The 13980-nt window shown below is 40.6% G+C and overlaps 1 protein-coding gene across 1 annotated transcript; it reads left to right on the top strand.

Moving 5' to 3' along the window:
• The first annotated feature begins 4602 nt into the window (after window positions 1-4602).
• ZNF502 (zinc finger protein 502) lies at window positions 4603-9201 on the top strand. Its single transcript, XM_030811988.1, has 2 exons — window positions 4603-5680; window positions 6222-9201. The coding sequence occupies exons 1-2, from the start codon at window positions 5626-5628 to the stop codon at window positions 7799-7801; spliced, it is 1635 nt and encodes a 544-aa protein (XP_030667848.1). The 5' UTR covers window positions 4603-5625; the 3' UTR covers window positions 7802-9201.
• The last annotated feature ends 4779 nt before the right edge of the window (window positions 9202-13980 follow it).

The raw sequence follows: 13980 nt of genomic DNA, 5'->3' as shown, positions 1-13980 counted from the left end.
CAGCTCAGATGACCCATGATTGGAAGGATGTGGTCATCACCAAGATGTCTTTCCTTCTCCATAGGTTTTAGTATCAACCATAATAGCATCTAACCCCTGTTGAGTGCCTGCCATCGAGTAGATATCTTTTTGAATGCTTTATGTGAATTAACTCATCAAGGATTCATGGATTATCAGAGCTGGAATGACCCATAAATATTGTCTAATTTGTCACCCTTTTCAGATAAATAGCCTGTCATGTAGGCCCACTCACATGCGCTATTGGCACAGCAAACTTTCCTGACTCCCAGTCCAGTCTACTGTCATCTTGTGAATGGGAGGCCAATACCATAGCATTGGATCTGGCATTTTGTTTTTGTTTTTATTTCTGAGTTTTTAAAAAGTAACTTTTTCTAACTATAAAAGTAATATATGTTTATTGAAGGAAAAGTAAAAATATATAGAAGAGTATATAGGACAAACTAAAGTGACCCATTAACTGACCTAGAGATAAGTGTGCTAATATTTTGGTGGGTTTTCTTTATGTCTTTTTTAAATGTGTGTGTTTTATCTGTTTATTAACAATAGTTTATGTTTATTGAGTGCTTACTTAATCCCAGTATATGTGTGCATATTTCTTGTTTTTAGTGTTTTGTATCTTCCTGTTTTAGCATATTATATTTTCTCATGAATATTCTTTGAAATTATGATTTTTGATACTTTCATAATCTATCTTTGCTAGTCTATCAATGTTTATTTGCCTGTTTATTTAACAATTGTAGTAATAGTGTGATCTTTGTACATAAATCTCTGTGCCATCTCTGATTATGCTTTTTCACTTTTTCTTTGATTACAGAAGTTAGTTATTCCTATGGGAAAATTTTCAAACATTACAAAAAGATAGGCCTTAAGGCAAAAGTTTACCATAATTTTATTCTTCAGAAATTATCACAATAAATAATTTGTTATATATTCTTATAGATTTGTTAGTTTTTTTTTTAAAGAACAAAATATAGATAATAGAGGACATTTGGGAAAATTATTCACAATTCATTATTTTACCACAGTGATGATTATTTTTCCTTCTTGATCTTATTCAGATGTATTTTTAATTTTTAATTTTTGAGAGGGGTCTCACTCTGTCACCCAGGTTGGAGTGCAATGATGCTATCACAGCTCACTGCAACCTCTACCTCCCAGGTTCAAGTGATCCTTCCACCTCAGCCTCCTGAGTAGCTGGAACCACAAGCACGACACATGTATATTTTAACAAACATATATTTTATATTATATTAATACTTGAAATTTTACTATACTGGGTTGTTTCAACATGTGGCATAAATATTTTTTCCCAATAAACACATATTTTCATTTTTAATTATCTTTATGTCTAAATAATTTTCACCAACTAGAAGTACCATAATTTGCTAATCCTCAGTGTCCACCAGTAGAAAAACTTTTATTTCCATGTACATTTCAGGGGATATTTTTACAAGTAACAGAAAAATTCTGTTTCTCTTCTCTCTGGAAAGTTACTTCTTTCTGAGAAAATTCTGTTAGTAGAATTACTAGGTCAAAGAATATAGTCTTTTTTTTTGAGATGGAGTTTCACTCTTGTCACCCAAGCTAGAGTGCAGTGGCGTGATCTCGGCTCACTGTAGCCTCTGTCCCCCGGGTTCAAGCAATTCTCCTGCCTCAGCCTCCTGAGTAGCTGAGATTACAGGTGACTGCCACTGTGTCTGGCTAATTTTTTTGTATTTTTTAGTAGAGACGTGGTTTCACCATGTTGGGCAGGCTGGTCTCGAACTCCTGGCCTCAGGTGATCCACCCACCTTGGTGGGTGGATCCTCCCAAAGCGCTGGGATTACAGGTGTAAGCCACTGCGCCCAGCCGAATATAGTCATTTTTTATGGCATACTGATGACTCTGAGGTACACTACAATTCGTGTATATATAAAATGAGCATTCTGTTCTGAATTCCTGTATCCACAAAATGTTGATCACAGCATCCTAACTATAACTGAAGCTACAACTTTCACAACTGATGTATGTTGCCAGATTAGCTCCAGAAAGATGGTACCAACTTACATTCACACTGGTGTGTGAGAAACTCCCTGCACCTTTGTGAATCTTGAGTGTAGCATTAAAAATAGATTTTCCAGTTTGATATAAAAATTGATTCTTCATTCTTTCAGTTTCCATTTCCTTGTTTACCATAAAGATGGAACACTGTTTTGATATGTTTATTGGCCTTTTGTAATTCTTGGTGTATTTTTTGTATTTTCCATTTTTCTCTCAGTTCATCTTTTTTTCTTACTCATTTGTAAGAAGTCTTTATTAGGTCTGTCTATCCCTTGATATATAACTGAAAAATACTTTTTTAAAGCTTGTCTTCATTTTCTTTGTATTTTGGATATACAGAGTATTGTTTTTATGTGGTCAGATTTATCGATTTTTGTCCTATCCATTTTGCATCATGCTTGAAAGTGCTAACCCTAGAACGAATTATTGGTCATATTTTATTTTGTGGTTTTATTTTTTATATTTAACCCTTTAATTGGTTTGGGTTTATTTTGGTGTGTGGCGCGATATAGTAATCGCACTTTTTTTTCCAGGTAGTTAGCAATGGTGCCAACTTGATTTATAAATTATCTATCTTTTTGTGATTAGAAATGCTGCTTTTATCATATATTAAATTATTTTTATTTACATCTCTTAGAGGATTAGAGATATTTTATTTAATTATTTTTGAGACGGGATCTTGTTTTGTTGCCCAGGCTGGAGTGAAGTGATGCAATCTTTTTTTTTTTTTTGAGACAGAGTTTTGCTCTTGTCGCCCAGGCTGGAGTGCAATGACACAATCCAGCCTCACCACAACCTCCACCTCCCAGGTACAAGGGATTCTTCCGCCTCAGCCTCCCGAGTAGCTGGGATTACAGGCATGTGCCACCATGCCTGGCTAATTTTGTATTTTTAGTAGAGACAGGGTTTCTCCATGTTGGTCAGGCTGGTCTTGAACTTCCGACTTCAGATAATCCACCTGCCTCAGCCTCCCAAAGTGCTGGGATTACAGGTGTGAGCCACCACACCTGGCCAAGGCAATCATATTAATAGCTCACTGCAGCCTCAAACTCCTGGGCTCAAGTGATCCTACAGCCTTAGTAGCTATGACTGTAGGTACACACCACTACACCCTACTAATTTTTGTGTTTTTTGTAGAGATGAGGTTTTCTATGTTGCCTAGGCTGGTCTCAAACTTCTGGCCTAAAGTGATCTTCCCACCTTGGCCTCCTAAAGTGCTAGGATTACAAGTGTGAGCTACCTCACCTTGCTGGGATTAGAGATCTTTTAAGTGTTTAGACTCACTGTTGGACTTTTCCTAGCCACATTGCTTTAAAGATTTTATCTGTTACTCCTGTGATTTCAAGTACTTTTTTTATGTCTAAAACTCTTCAGGCCACACCTCTCTCCTCTATTTCAGCTATGTATGCCCTGTTCTACTTTCTGTTTAGATATTTGAGACTAAAGATAACTTACTCCTTTCCAGACCAGTGTAACCACTGTCACTAAAGGTCACTGTCATCACCCAAAACTGGCTAATTATCCTTGATATCTCCCTCTCTCACCCCGCCCACCAATATTCATTCATTCTGGTTGATCCTTTCTCTTAATCCAGTCCCCATACTGGACTACTGAAATAGCCTCACAAGGGATCTTCAAGCCTTCACCTTGCCCTCCCACTCCCCACCACTATGCATATTATTTGTTGCTGTAGACAGAGGAATGTGTTTCCTTAAAACAGTGGATCTAACCATGTCATGTATTCTATCAAACTTTTTCAAATCCTTATTATGGCTTTCTCTTCACTTTAGGGTAAAGTCATTAAAATGTTTTTTAGGGTTCTGTTTGAACTGGCTTGCCTCAGGCTTTATGTCTCATTTCTGGTGTTTAATACTTGGGCATTACTGTCTCCTTTAGTCCTCCAAAGTACTGAGCTTGATTCCTTTTGTATGTTCATTTTGTCTCTCTTTTCCCTTTCACACATCTAAAGGGGACCCAGACTATATTAGGTCCCCTCTGCTTTACATTCTGTAGCACCCCATACTTGCAGTTTTGTAACTCCCATATTTGAAATGATTCATTTAATGTCTTTGTCCAGCTATGACACAAGTTGGAGCCAGATAGGGGGTCTGGCTTCTTTTTCCAGCGTCTAGCACTGATTAGTCACCCAAATGCCACTCTGCTTGCATGAGTCTCTGAGTCTCTGTAGGATTGTATAGTAGCTTACTGGTCCCTTTATGTTCTTCCCGTGAATGAGAATCAGGAAAACCAGGTAGGATCATCTTCTTCTCCTTTTTTTTTTTTTTTTTTTTTGAGATGGAGTCTTGCTCTGTTGCCCAGGCTGGAGTGCGATGGCGCAATCTCGGCTTACTACAATGTCTGCTTCCTGGGTTCAAGTGATTCTCCTGCTTCATTCTCCTGAGTAGCTGGCATTACAGGCACCTGCCATCATGCCCAACTAATTTTTGTATTCTTATAGAGACAGGGTTTTGCCATGTTGGCCAGGCTGGTCTCAAACTCCTGACCTCAGGTGATCCACCTGCCTCGGCCTCCCAAAGTGCTGGGATTACAGGCGTAAGCCACTGCTCCTGGCCAAGGATCTTCTTAAACCTTTAAAACTCAATGCAGAGAAGCACAGACTTCACTGAGAAGTCCACAAGACCAAGCTTTTTATGTACTTGAGCAGACTTCTTTTATTCCTTCATGTCTTCCAAGTTCTTGACTCTGGTAAAATCATATCTGGATCTTCCCTTTTTCCTTGAATAATGCTGCCAGTTCTGCTTCTCACTTCAAGGTTAAATGGAGAGAGATTTTTGAATGAACAGTTTTGGTATTGACTTTTTTTAAAAGCAGCATTTACAGAAACTGGTATTTTTGCAACTTTTTTGTAAGTCAAAACTTATTTCACAGTTAAATTTATTTCTGTTTCTTTTTAACTGCAGCCTGTCCTCTGACACTGAGCTATACCTGAAGAAAAACTGTTTAATTGATATGACATCTTGAAGAAGGGACAATCAGTGTGTCTCTAGTTTGTATCAAGTAGATAGCATTCCCTAACACTATCTCAGCTCTTTGGCATTTGGTAGAAGTGGGTAAATCAGACTTACTGCACAAGCTTTGCTATGAGGACATTTTGCTATACAACTTTTAACTATATTAACTGGCTTTTCATATAGATTATTGTATGATGGCCAGAGTGTACTAATTGATGTGCATATTCCTCTTCATTTAATCTTTATCATTATAAAAAGGTAATGAATAACATTCTGATTTACTTATCAATTGCTTAAATATTTGATAGTATGTTAGTCTGATGTTACCACTTCTTGAACAGCTAACAAATGGGGTGTGAACCTAGGAGGCTACAAGCCAATGCTGATTTTTGTGGATGCTTCCACATTGTTATCCTGAGAGTTATTGTGTGTGTTATTAGATAGTGTCCCTAGGCAACAGATCTTTGTTTTTGTTCTGTTTACTGGGACAGTAATATTCCCTCCCTCCCTGCACATTTTTTCCCCATGAGCAGGGCTCCCAGTTTTCCAGACCTGAAGTGTTTTCCAATCAAAGCGAAGAGACGATCTGTGGATGTTGAATATGCAAGGAGCTGAAGAGAGAGACATTAGAAGAGAGACTTGTCCAGGTGAGTGTGCAAGGGACAAGCAGTGGGAGAAATAGCCAGCCAACAGGAAGCCTTTGGAAATTTTAGAGGAGAAGCTGGATGAGGCTCAGGAGATATAGGGATGTTGGGGACAGGGGTGGGTGAACATATCTGGGGCCAACTTTTCCCCAGTACTAATTTTATCATTCTCATTTCTAGCATTTTCCTGTTTACATTCTCCCACTCTTCACTCTGGACACAAACCATTCATGTTTCCTGTCTTGCCTAATCTCAGCCTGTGTGTTGGTTGTTGTTTTTTCATTTATCTCCATTGTCTCATTCTCTTGCTCCTTGGGTGTCTGTAGCTACTTACTCCTGTGGGAGTTCCTCGTTAATGGTGATAACATTACCCTAATGCGTATCTCTTCCACCAGTTGCAACTCTAACTTACTTGCCACACTTGCTGTTACCGGCCCTTCGTCACAGGCCATTACTGAGGTCTGCCAAAAGTTAAGGTCTTACAATTTCAGGGGTCTTCACTCTGCCCTGTACAGGAGATATTCATTCTGCTGTTTTCTTTCAGGCTGGGTAAACAAGAACAAGCCTGCTCCAGAGCAGGATGTCTGTAAAATTGACTCATCAGGGATAGCAGGAAAGAGGTTCAAAAAGGATGAATACCAAGATTCTACATTTGAAGAAAAATATGCATGTGAGGGCATGAAGGAAAACTCTCCTAGGGAGATTGCTGAATCATGCCTTTTCCAGGAAGGCGGTTTTGGGGGAATAACTTTCATCCACAAAGATGCACCCCCTGAAATTATTAGTCAAGGATATAATTTTGAGAAAAGCTTGCTTTTGACCTCAAGCCTTGTTACACGTCTCAGGGTTTCTACAGAAGAGAGTCTGCATCAGTGGGAAACAAGTAATATACAAACCAATGATATTTCAGACCAAAGTAAATGTCCAACTCTCTGCACACAGAAAAAATCTTGGAAGTGTAATGAATGTGGAAAAACCTTTACTCAGAGCTCATCCCTTACCCAACATCAGAGAACTCATACTGGAGAGAGACCCTACGCATGTGAGGAATGTGGGAAAGCCTTTAGTCGTAGTTCATTCCTTGTTCAACATCAAAGAATTCACACTGGATTGAAACCATATGGATGTGAGCAGTGTGGGAAAACATTTCGATGTCGATCGTTTCTTACTCAGCATCAAAGAATTCACACTGGAGAGAAACCTTATAAATGCAATGAATGTGGGAATTCCTTCCGCAATCACTCACATCTCATTGAACACCAGAGAATTCACACTGGAGAGAAACCTTATAAATGTAATAGATGTGGGAAGGCATTCAATCAGAATACACACCTTATTCATCATCAGAGAATTCACACTGGTGAGAAGCCTTACATATGCAGTGAATGTGGCTCTTCTTTTCGAAAACACTCAAATCTTACACAACATCAGAGAATTCACACTGGGGAAAAACCCCATAAATGTGATGAATGTGGGAAAACTTTCCAAACAAAGGCAAACCTCTCTCAGCATCAGAGAATTCATACTGGAGAGAAACCCTACAAATGTAAAGAATGTGGCAAAGCCTTTTGTCAGAGCCCATCTCTTATTAAACACCAGCGAATTCATACTGGAGAAAAACCATATAAGTGTAAGGAATGTGGCAAAGCGTTTACTCAGAGCACCCCACTCACTAAACATCAGAGAATACACACAGGGGAGAGACCCTACAAATGCAGTGAATGTGGTAAAGCCTTCATTCAGAGCATTTGCCTTATTCGGCATCAGAGAAGTCACACTGGAGAAAAACCCTATAAATGCAATGAATGTGGAAAGGGCTTTAATCAGAACACCTGCCTCACTCAGCATATGAGAATTCATACTGGAGAGAAGCCCTATAAATGTAAAGAATGTGGGAAAGCCTTTGCTCATAGCTCATCTCTTACTGAACATCATAGAACTCACACTGGTGAGAAGCTCTATAAATGTAGTGAGTGTGAGAAAACCTTCCGCAAGTATGCACACCTTAGTGAACATTACAGAATTCACACTGGTGAGAAGCCTTATGAGTGCATTGAGTGTGGAAAGTTCTTCAGACATAGTTCAGTCCTTTTCAGACATCAGAAACTTCACAGTGGTGACTAATGCTGCCATTTAGGTTGTGACAGTTTCTCTAGCGAGGATGACTACGAATCTGACTGGGAGTAGAGGGGCAGGTAGAGTTCCTGGAGGGAAGGATGAAGGAGCCTTGGCTACTGTACTCTGAGAGGAATGTTTCCAGAAATGGAGGTGGGAGCTTAGGGAATGCAGAGCCTACTTGAGGTGGGCATCTGGGAATACAGGGTAGAAAGAAATTCCTGCTTTTCAGATAAAGCCTACACATTGCCACTGTCTCCCTGTGTGACTCTTACAGCTTGAGGAGGCATTTCTTAAGTTAGCATTTCTGTTCACTTTACTACACCCTGTCCCATCTTCTGACCTGTCACCCATTTTCGCTGGCTGGCAGATTGAGATGTTTGTCTTAAACACTGCCTGTCAGTGTGAAGTGGCACAGTTCTGATGTAGTGCTAAGTCTAAGTAGCCTCCAGATTTGAGGCAGCCCTGACCATGCTACCATGGGGGAGGCTCCCAACCTGTGGAAGTCGTCCTGTGAAAAGGAGACAGAAACAAGAGCCAAAAAAAAAAAAAAAAAAAAAGAAAAAATCCATACCCATTCATTAAAAAAATAAGGAGATATAAAGCAACAACTGGGCTGACCTCTATAGATCTGCCAGTAAAGAAGGCTTTCTTTCATTATCAGGGTGAAGGTCTTTCCTGATTCTTCCAAGCTTTGAGGTGACTCAGAGCTAAGAATGAAACGGGAAACCAAGTTAGAATTCATGATGTTGGTTTATGGGAAGGCAGTCATACCTGTTCAGAGAACCAGGAAGACTCAATATCTATCTCAGAGGAATAGTGGTTACCTAGGAAATAAATGGTCTGCTAGAGTGATAAGACTCAGAACAGGAAGTCTGCATGTGACTGAGCAAGTCACCTACATAACCCTGCCTGTACTAAGGTGTACACCTGTCTATTGGAAGTTTGCCTAGGCTGTTGGTGTGTAGAGACCAGAGGAGAGAGACCCACTAGGACTAACAGTGTCCTAACAAAATGATACTTAGTTTGTTGGTCTTTAGGAGAAAGCATTAGTGATGAAAGAAGAAAGAATTTTCATTTGGTTGGACATTGGGGCCACTTAAAGTATTGACATTTGTCATGGAATGACTTTGGAAAGACTTCTAAAAGAATCTTTTTCAAATCCCTGAAAATCAGGATAGCACATTTTGCTACTGACTGTGACAGTATTTTATTCTTTTGAGAGAAATGACATAGTTTTCCCTTTATTTCCCAAATTCCTTTCATGTTCGTAACTGCTACCCAGAAGTTGAACTCCAGAAGATTGAGGATAGCCTTTGATTTGTATTTAAAATAATTTCTAAGCTGTGAAGCTTATAGCATTCTTAAAGTATGGCTATTAAAAACACTAAATTAAGTTGATTCTGGAATACTTTGTTATTTGGAACTCATCGATTTTTTTTTTTTTTTTTTCTAGAGCAGTTGCCTTGTAGGGATAGGTTTGGGCCATGAATTACCATTAATGGGAATATGGTATAAATATATATCTTTTTCACTTTCTATGAAGATTATATTCTTAAAACCTACCACCAGTGAAGTCATAATTGAGAAAATTAATACATTATGGGTAAAAATAATGCTGTAAAAGCTTTCTAAATATGTTTGTGAAAATATTATTTTACCAAAAGCAAAAATGTATTTATACCTCCTAGATAAAAACTGCATAATTACTGGCACATAATACACGTTTGGTAAATATTTATTTCATGAATTATATCAACCATTGCCCAACAGAACCTTTCTTGGAACTTCCTGATGAATAGTTATTTATAGCAATATTTGTACACCATCTTGAGAATTATGAGTGGAGATTAGGGAGAGTTTTCTTAAGAAAGAAACAAGAAAACTTTAAAGATATCTCAGGAGGCTGAGGCACAAGAATCACTTGAACGCAGGAGGTGGAGGCTGCAGTCAGCCGAGATTGTGCCTGTGCACTCCAGCCTGGGAGACAGAGTGAGACTTTTTCTCAAAAAAAAAAAAACATGATATCTATAAGTTCTTGTGGGAAAGATTTTCTCAAGTGGAACAGACTTGATCCTGAATTTTTCTCAGGCTGAGAAAACATGGCATGTTTTTACCTTCTGGGGAAACAGAAAGGTAAATTACTGTTCTTTCCACTACCCTGACCCCATATTCTCACACTTGCACTTATATGCTCCCGATTTTCTCTCAGTTGCTGGCCCATGATGAGCCTAGTCACTCCAGCGTGGCCCCAAACCTAGGCATTGCCCTCACCCTCAGTTTTCCCTCTTATTCGATCTTCATATCCATTCAACCACTATGTCTTGTTGAAGTTATCTCCTATCTCTGGAAGCCACCTCTGCTGCAGTTATTGTAGTCCAGTCCCCTACTCCGTAGTTTATTTTCCAGACTATTTTATTTTTAATTTTAATTTTTTTTTGAGACAGGATCTCACTCTGTTGTCCAGGCTGTAATGCAATGGCATGGTCTCTGCTTACTGCAAACCCCACCTCCCAGGCTCAAACGATCCTCCCATTTCAGCCTCCCAGGTAGCTGGGACTACAGGCATGTGCCACTATCCTTGGCTAATTTTTGTGTTTTTTTGTAGAGATGGGTTTCACCATGTTGCTCAGGCTGGTCTTGGACTCCTGGGCTCAAGCAATCTGCCTGCCTCAGCCACCCAAAGTGCTGGGATTATAGGCAAGAGCCACTGTGCCTGGACTTCCTATTTTAAAATTTATCTACCAGTCTTCCAGTTTCTTGCCCCACTAGGCCATCTTTCATATTTCTTCTTGATCTTTGTAAGCATAACTGGCTGCTTATTGTTCTCAGAATAAAGCACTAGTTCTTTAAAGAGGCAGGTGAGGCCCCTCATCTTGCCCATGCCTGAATTGCCATCCTCAGCTGCCATTCCTTGCCTGGCATGTTCTATTCCATAGTTCAAATTCCTGTGATTCTGGAATATCACCTCTGGACTCTATTTTGGCACTTCTGCACATAGTGTTCCTATTGCCTCAGTTCCTTTTCCCTGCTTCTGCTTGCCTGCAAAACTCCCATTTTTCACTTAGGAATGTGCTCAGGCAATATCTCAAAGCTGTCTCTAACCTCATGTATTTTTTATTCTGTCTTGTATTTTTCATCATTTTATTATGTTACATTATAATGGTTTGTTCACACATCTTTCCCTTTGTCAGCTTTGCTAGGGAAGGAACAATGTGAAATTTGTTTACCTTTGTATCAACAGTGCCTGGTACTTAGCAGGTGCTCAATAAGCATTTGTTGAACTCAACTGAAGAGTCAGACATTTCTCTGTGCCAGTCTGCAGGTTGTGACTTAGGTCCCCAGTTGTCAGCAGGAAGGAGGCATGGTGAGTATGCATGTCCATGAAGTGTCTGCCAGGAGCAACAGTTCTGAAACTTTCCCTAAGATTGTATTAAACAGAAGATCCCATAAGAAACAGTATTTTTCAATTAGAGATTTAAAAGTCCTATCACAATTTAACAAAACACTTTCAATTATATTGATGTCAGGGTCAACAGGAGGAGGGAAATGCATGCAACTGCAGAGACATACCTGTGTCAACTGGAATGCCTATGAAATAGCAGGAACTGAAGAGTAATGCTGGCCTAGCAGGAGGGCATTTGCAGTTTACAAATCCCAAACTGGGCCAGGCATGGTGGCTTGCACCTATACTCCCAACTACTCAGGAGGTGGAGGTGGGAGGATTGATTCAGGCCAGGAGTTCGAGAGCATCCTGTGGAACATAGCAAGACCTTGTCTCTAAAAAAAAAAAAAAAAAAAAAAAAAAAAAAAAAAAAAAAAAAAAGTATGGTGGTGCATGCCTGTAGTCCTAGCTATTCTGGATGCTGAGCCTGAGGTGGAAGGATTGCTTGAGCCCAGGTGTTGGGAGCTGCAGTGAGCTAGCGTCATGCCACTGCACTCCAGCCTATGTGTCAGACTGAGACCCTCTCTTTAAAAAAAAAAAAAAAAAGTACCAAAATGGAAGCACTTCCTGAGATTTTGGGCCCTGGGATGATAAAGAATTTGAGTATCTTGCTTATTGTGCACTGAAATTTAATTCATGATTTCAGAAGGACACGGATGGAGCCACATCCGATCCTCAAAACAAAAGAGAAAAGATGTGGTTGGGGTTGCTCAAGACCACACAACCAGTGTCAGATGAGGTTTAAACTGCAGTGTCCTTGCATTTCATTTACTTTTCCCTGTATTGGTCATACCTCTATTCCATATGCCTCTTTATTTTTTATAGAACTGACTACTTTTTTTTGTTGTTCCTGAGATGGTTTCGGTCTGTTGCCCAGGCTGGAGTGCAGTAGCGTGATCCTAGCTCACTGTAGCCTAGACCTCCCAGGCTCAAGCGATTCTCTCACCTCAGCCTCCCAAGTAGTTGGGACTACAGGCGTGAGCTACCACACCTGGCTAATTTTTAAAAAGTTTATTTTATGGCTGGGTGCGGTGGCTCAGGCCTGTAATCGCAGCACTTTGGGAGGCCAAGGCAGGCGGATCACGAGCAGGAGTTTGAGACCAGCCTGACCAACATGGTGAAACCCCGTCTCTACTAAAAATATGAAAATTAGCCAGGCATGGTGGCGCGTGCCTGTAATCCCAGCTACTAAGGAGACTGAGGCAGGAGAATTGCTTGAACCCGGGAGGCAGAGGTTGCAGTAAGCCAAGATCATGCCACTGCACTCCAGCCTGGGTGACAGAGTGAGAGTCTGTCTCAAAAAAAAGTTTATTTTATTTTTTGGTACAGACAGGTTCTTGCTATGTTACCCAGGCTCATCTCAAACTCCTGCCTTCAGATGATCCTCCTAACTCGGACTCCCTTACAGGCCTGAGCCACTGCATCCAGCCTAGAATTGACCACTTAGTGCTCCAATCTTTTCCTTATCCTGAGGATGTGAGGAGCTCACTTGTATAAGATTGAGAAGCTCTTTGTTCTCAGAATCTCACACTTTCCTGAGTGTGAGGGTGACAAGTAAGTTGATTATACCTTTTGGCCCCTACTTTCTACATAAGGCAGAAACCTAATCTTGACAATACGTGGCATTAGTTTCATTTATCCAGTGGCCACATCAGGGCTAAGGTTATTTTAGTGTTTTGGAATGTTTTTGGTGTCCATCCCTACCATCCGTTTTCCACCTCATTGAAAGAAGCTCAGCCCAAACTGCTATTAAACTCCAGATTACAGTTTCTAGTAACCTGCTCTACCTCAGGTACCTCCCTCTAGACTTAATGTCCTCCACACACTACACCCTGCTGATTTGGAGATTCTTTGAAGCCTAATGTTTGGGGAATGAATAATTAGACCTAGGCTGTCTGGCCTGTGAGATGTTAGGGCTGGAGGGAAGAACTTGCTATCTGATTCCAAATAAGTGCTGAGAATGTGACACCTGGAAAGGGAAACTTAACATTATTGTTACATGGCGTGTCAACTGACAATTTTACAAAGGGTCACTTTTTAGCCAAAGATAGCGATGGCTTCAGTGTGTGGCACCACCATTCCTGATTTGTGTCCAAAAGGGACTCCATTTTGGGAAAACAGCCAATCTGAAGATTGGAATGGATAATTTTTTTTTAAGATGGAGTCTGGCTCTGTCACCCAGGCTGGAGTGCAGTGGCATGATCTCGGCTCACTGCAACTCCACCTCCCAGGTTCAAGCGATTCTCCTGCCTCACCCTCCTGAGTAGCTGGGATTACAGGGGCACACCACCACACCTGGCTAATTTTTGTATTTTTAGTAGAGACGGGGTTTCACCATGTTGGTCAGGCTGGTCCCAAACTCCTGACCTTGTGATCCGCCCCCAATGGCCTCCCAAAGTGCTGGGATTACAGGCGTGAGCCACCATGCCTGGCCTGGAATGGATAATTTCTCCGCTGCATCTCATTAATTTACACAGCAAGTGTTCACTACTATATGCTGCACACTAGGGATATGGTGGTGTGCACACAGCCCCATTGTCCTGAGCTTGCAGATCAGTAGGAATGCTTGGAAGTGAATAAGGTACTCTCCACTCATGCCTTTATCTCTGGACTTTACCTGTCAAGATGAGCCCATGTGTGCAAATATTTCCTGAGTTAGGGCCAGCAAGATCTGAAGTTTTGTAGAAAGGGATGGGTGTGCTACCTTGAGGCCCTGAAAGGTCAGTGAAGTCAAGGCAGAGCA

This window comes from Nomascus leucogenys, chromosome 4 (genome assembly GCF_006542625.1).
Source record: "Nomascus leucogenys isolate Asia chromosome 4, Asia_NLE_v1, whole genome shotgun sequence".
NCBI lineage: Eukaryota > Metazoa > Chordata > Mammalia > Primates > Hylobatidae > Nomascus > Nomascus leucogenys.
The sequence above is the reverse complement of the archived record's forward strand: the minus strand, read 5'-3'. Positions and strand labels throughout refer to the sequence as shown.

Coding starts and splice junctions, on each gene's coding strand:
- ZNF502 (XM_030811988.1), top strand. CDS start 5,626: ATGTTGAATATGCAAGGAGCTGAAGAGAGAGACATTAGAAGAGAGACT. Junction 5,681..6,221: donor TAGAAGAGAGACTTGTCCAG/GTGAGTGTGCAA, acceptor GTTTTCTTTCAG/GCTGGGTAAACAAGAACAAG.